At 35.3% G+C, this 5,984-nt stretch overlaps 1 protein-coding gene across 1 annotated transcript; it reads left to right on the forward strand.

Annotated features, from left to right (window-relative positions):
* On the forward strand, positions 1-434 carry LOC130853615 (40S ribosomal protein S26-like). Its single transcript, XM_057735765.1, has one exon. It carries the CDS (start codon positions 22-24, stop codon positions 367-369), a length of 348 nt encoding a protein of 115 aa, XP_057591748.1. The 5' UTR covers positions 1-21; the 3' UTR covers positions 370-434.
* The last annotated feature ends 5,550 nt before the right edge of the window (positions 435-5,984 follow it).

Below are 5,984 nucleotides of genomic sequence, written 5' to 3' on the forward strand. Positions count from 1 at the left end.
TTTCGTCTCCTTGCATCCAAGATGACCAAGAAAAGAAGGAACAATGGTCGTGCCAAAAAGGGCCGCGACCACATGCAGCCTATTCGTTGCACGAACTGTGCCCGATGCGTGCCCAAGGATAAGGCCATTAAGAAGTTCGTCATTCGGAACATCGTAGAGGCTGCAGCCGTCAGGGACATTTCCGAAGCGAGTGTTTTCGACGCCTATGTACTGCCCAAGCTGTATGTGAAACTACATTACCGTGTGAGTTGTGCCATTCACAGTAAAGTAGTTAGGAATCGTTCTCGGGAAGCCCAGAAGGACCGAACACCTCCACCCCGATTTAGACCTGCGGGTGCTGCCCCACGACCTCCACCAAAGCCCATGTAAGGAACTAAGTCCTTAAAGACTGAAGAAATCCTGTTCTCTGAAAAGAAAATAAAATGGAAATTATACTTTAAAAAAAATAAAAAATAAAAAAATAAAAAAGAGAGAAACTCTCTTACTCAGCAATCTAACTTCCTGAAGCATAATCAATACCTTCACTGAAGGGGAAGCTCTTAAACTCTGTGGTTGGGACCTCTACTTTTAGCATGACAGAGTAACTTATGGCAGGAAAATGCATCCTTTCAGAATAACTAGAGAGAAGTTGGACAAAACAACAACAAATAAAATCTGTTTATGGGTATTGGAAATCTGCTAAACCAACTTAGAACTTGAGAGGTCAAGATACTGGAGAGGGGAAAACCACGGAGAGCTAAACTAAAACTCTGCAGACGTGTTTTTCCAAGGGGTATTTCACAATTCTGGGCTCAAGGAATGTGGCTGAACATGCAATAAAAGTCTTGGGCAAAGGACAGCTGCTGGAAGGCAGAAAAAAACATCAGAGCGTTTGGTAATCCTGTGGGTCTAAAGGAACACAAATTAGAGCCTGGAGGAGCAGAAAACTGAACTAAACTGGCCAGGATTTTTTTTTTTTTTTTTTTTTTTAAAGCATTTTGCTGAATTCTGAAGCTGTAAAGTATGGGAAGCTAAGAAGTTAGGCAGAAAGTTTCTGAAAAGCAGAGTGGAGTTTCTGCCTGTCCCAGGCTACTGAGTGGTCAAGGATTAGAATTCAAGACAAGCCATGGAGGAAGAGCCCTGGAGAACTACCCAGACTTTTACTTGGAAATCTAGGGTGGGAGGGATGAAGAGGTAGAAAAGACTTTAGTAAAACTGCAGCATAACCTTGAGTTAGCTCAGTCTGTGATTGGATTAAGGTGATCAGCCCTAACTAGCTGCCTAGCAGGTGAAATGGTGAATCCTTTCTAGAGACTCCCTCATCATCCAGAATTTCTACAACTTTTCAATGCAAAATCTGACTGTCAACTAAAGGGTACTAGGCATACCAAGAAATAGGACAGAGTAACCAAAAACATAAGGGAAAAAATCAGATGCGTGATTCAGAATTGTAGATATCAGTCAAAAATTTTAATATAATTGTAGTAAATATATTCAAGAAAATAGAGAAAAAGAAGGAAGAACTAGATTAAGAAAAAGAATTTCACCAGTGACAGATAGGACATAGCAAACAGATCTAACATATATGTAACTGGAGTCCCAGAAGACTAGGAGATAAAGGGAAAGCAAATGCTCCAAGATGGAAAAAGAAAATGCATAAAAAAAGTGAAGGGTAATGAAAAAGCTAAATATATGGATAAATATATATAGATAAACATAAATGAATTCTGAGTGTATAAAAAATCAGTAATGTTCTTTGCAATTTAAGATCTGTGGAATTAAATCCACGATAACAATAACACAACAGCCAGGAAATGGTAAATGGAGTTAAAGTGTTCTAAAGTCTTAGCATTGCCAGGGAAGTGACAAAAGTAATAATTAATTTTAGACTGTGTGGTGGATTAAATTGTGTTCCTCCTAAAAGATATGTTGAAATGCTAACCCCAGATACTCAGAGTGTGATCTTACTTGGAAATAGGGTCGTTGGAGAATTATTAGTGAAGTAGAGATAAGGTCATATCAGAATATGGTGGAACTATACTCCAGTATGGTGTTCTTATGAGAAAATAGCCACGTGAAGACACAGAGACATAGGAAGAGTGTCATATAAAGATGAAGGCAGAGATTGGAATGATGCACCTACAAACCAAGCAATGCCAAGGATTGCTGGCTATCACCAGAATCTGGAAGACAGGCATGGAATAGTTCTCCCTCAGAGCCTTCAGAAAGAACCAACCATTCTGACACCCTGATTTTTGGACTTCTAGCCTCCAGAATTATGACAGAATACATTTCTGTTGTTTTAAGCCATCTAGGTTGTAATACTTTGTTATGGCAGTCCTAGGAAACTAGTACATACTGTAATAAACTATAATGTTTAGGCTAACCACTAACATAATAGCTTGAAAAGTATAAATAACTAATAGATGGAAAATATAGCATTTTTAAATAATAATAACACAGCATTATTTAACTAAACCAAAAGAAAATAAGAAATGAAAGATAAAAACCATCCGGGTGAGATGTAAAACAAGTAATAAGATAGAGACATATTATAATATTATTATGTTTTAATCATTATATTACATTAAGTGTACCTTTAATTATCAATACATTAAATGTAAATGAACTAAATATTTCAACAAAAAGATTGTCATATTGGATAGAAAAAATCTTATATGCTGCTTACAAGAAACATACTTGATATAAGAACACAGAAAATGTGAAACTAAAAGAATTAAAAAGAATGAAAAAAAGCTGATGTAGCTATATCAATATCAGAAAAGAACATGCCACAGCAAGAAACATTACTAGGACTAAAGAGAAACATTTAATAATTTTAAAGAGGTGAATCCTTCAGGAAGATATAACAATTTTAGATTTATACACACTCAATAAGATAGCTTCAAAGTATATGAAGCAAAAATTTGACAGAACTAAAAGGCAAAATAAGGAAATCCACAGTCACAGTGAAACACTTTAATGTGGAACTCTCAACATCTGTTAGAACAAGCAGACAGAATATCAGTATGTATAAAGATCTGAACAACATGATTAACAAAACAACTGACATACATGGAACATTACACATGACAACATAATACACATTTATTTCAAATGCACGTGGAACATTTGTCAAAGTTGGCCATATGCTGGATCATAAAGCATGTGTCATAAAAATTTCAAAGGTTTGAAATAATACAGAATGTGTTCTTTGACCATAGTGAATTCAGTTGGAAATCAAAAACTGGTAACTAGAAAACCCTCAATTTTAAGAAATTAAGCAGAGACTTTTCTGGTGGTCCAGTGGTTAAGAATCTGCCTTCCAATGTAGGGGATGCAGGTTTGATCCCTGGTCAGGGAGCTAAGATTCCACATGCTATAGGGCAACTAAGCCCATGCGATGCAACTACTGAACCTGTGCACCACAGCTAGAGAGCCCGCATGCCACAACTACTGAGCCCATGTGCTCTGGAGTGTGAGCACCACAACTAGAGAGAAGCCCACGCGCCACAACAAAGAACCTGCTTGCTGCAATGAAAGATCCCACATGCTGCAAGAAAGATCCTGCATGCTGCAGCTAAGACCCAATGTAGCCAAATCAATTAATTAATTAATTAAAAAAAATTAGACAATATAATTCTAAATAAGTCATGGCTCAAATAAAAAATCATGACAGAAACTAGAAAGTATTTTGAATTGACTGATAATGAAAATATAACATATACCTGTGGCTGCTACTAAAGCTGTACTTATAGGGAAATATATAGCTTTAAACGCACAATCAGAAAAGAAGGAGGACTGAAAATCAAAAATCTAAATATTTATCTTGAAAAATTAGAAAACAACAGCAAATATCAATAAATCTACGAAAGTAGAAAGTAAATAAAGATAAGAACAGAAAAAAGATGAGAACAGAAATAATTACATATGTAACAAATGCACAATAGAGAAAACCAACAGAACAAAAAGCTGGATCTTTGTAAAGACTAATAAACTTGACAGACCTCTAGCAAGATAAGTCAAGGAAAAAAGAGAGAAAGCACAAAATTCCAAAATCAGAAATAAAAAGAATTAATTCCTACAGATCTTATAGACATTAAAAATATAAGATGATATATACAACACATGTTTTATAGTTTCATAACTAAATAAGTTGATTCTGTAATTTAAAAGTTTCTCATAAAGAAGTCTTCAGGCCCACATGGCCTTATGGGTAAATTCTTCCAAACACTTAAGGAAGAAATATTAATTTTCTACAGCCCCTCCAGAGAAGGGATAAAGATAGAACACATCTAACTTACATTAAAAGGCTAGCATAACTTTTGGTAATGAAGCTTGAAAAGGACATTTAAGAAATGAAAATTACAGGCCAATCTCTTTCAAGAACAGATATATAACTATCCTAAACAAAATATTAGCACATTGAACACAACAGTATATAAAAAGGATGATATATCATGACCAAACTGGTTTTAAGTGAAAATTAATCAGTGTAACTCACCATATTAACAGGAAGAAGAGGAAACTCACTTGATCATGTCAGTAGATACAGAAAAAACATTTGGTCATGCAATAATCATTCATGATTAAAAAATCTTAGCAAATAGAATAGAAGAAATTTCTTTTATCTGATAAAGAATATCTACAAAAAACCTAGAGAAAACATAATAACTTAAGAGCAAGTATTTAAAAACACCCCCTTGAGGTGGGCAATGAGACAAGGTTACCTTCTATCACTCAACATTGTACTGCAGGTCCAAAGCAGTCCAAAAGAGGCAAGAAAAAGAAAAAGGATACATATTAATCTCGGATGATATGGTTATGTATGTAGAAAATCCAAGAGTTCATGATCTATTAAAACCAATAACTGAATTTAAGCAAGGTTGAAGAATACATGATCAAAATGTAAAAGTCAATTTGTATTTTTATATACCAGTAACAAACAATAGCAAATAAAAATTTAAAAGACAAAATCCATGATTGTATAAAAAACACATCAAATAGCTAACAATAAATATAATGAAAGATGGGCAAGCCCATTATATCAAAAAACTACAGATTGTTATTCAAAGAAATTAAAAATGATCAAATTAATAGAAGTCTATACTATGTTCATGAATTGGAAAACCTAATTTGTAAAAATGTTGTATCAGTTAGGGATCAATCAGAAAAGCAAAATCACTAAGACAAGATAAATAAATACGTATTATATATACTTACAATATATATGCATACGTGTATATATGTATATAACATATGCGTATATATATGAGATTCATTATAGGAATTTGACCTTACACAATTTGGGAGCTGGTTAAAGACTCTCTGTAAAGCTATTGTCTTTGTGTCTCATGCTGGAGCTTGAAATCTGTATGGGAGGCAGTTGAGAAGGGAGGATAGATATAAAGTGGGTAGAGCAACGACAAGCTGGAACACATGAGGACACATGAGTGAGCTCAGCTCTCACTGCCTCCAATCTTGATGATGTGGGTGTCCTGCAGGAGATACTGGTGCCCACTGCCAAGGAGTCAGAGAAACTGAAAGAGGATTCAGAGGAAGCTGGAGCAATTATAGGCCTGACTGCTAGTCCCACAGCAACAAAGTGAGCCAAGAGATAAGTGACAATGTGCATGGGCTCTACCAATGCCTGCTCTGGAATTCTGAACATGAAAATCATGATGCTGCTTTACTTCTGCCCTCCAGATCTAATGCAAATAAGTCTCCCAGTCTCACTCTAACCAAAAAGCAATCAGGGAATTCTGGAACATTTAGTTTTGCTTATCTAAATGGATGCATAATAAAGCCACCACAGAAGTCAATTTTCCTCCAAATTGACTTATTGACTTAATCCAATTCCAAAAACAATCTCAGCAGTTGTTTTTATTCTCCCTGTAGAAAATGACAAGTTGATTCTAAGATTTATCTGGAATGCAAAAGGCCAAGAGCAGTCAACAGAACCTTGAAGAAGAAGAGCAAGGCTTGGGGACTTACATTACCAGATA

The sequence above is a fragment of the Hippopotamus amphibius genome, chromosome 5, assembly GCF_030028045.1.
Source record: "Hippopotamus amphibius kiboko isolate mHipAmp2 chromosome 5, mHipAmp2.hap2, whole genome shotgun sequence".
Classification (NCBI taxonomy): domain Eukaryota; kingdom Metazoa; phylum Chordata; class Mammalia; order Artiodactyla; family Hippopotamidae; genus Hippopotamus; species Hippopotamus amphibius.

Coding starts and splice junctions, on each gene's coding strand:
- LOC130853615 (XM_057735765.1), top strand. CDS start 22: ATGACCAAGAAAAGAAGGAACAATGGTCGTGCCAAAAAGGGCCGCGAC.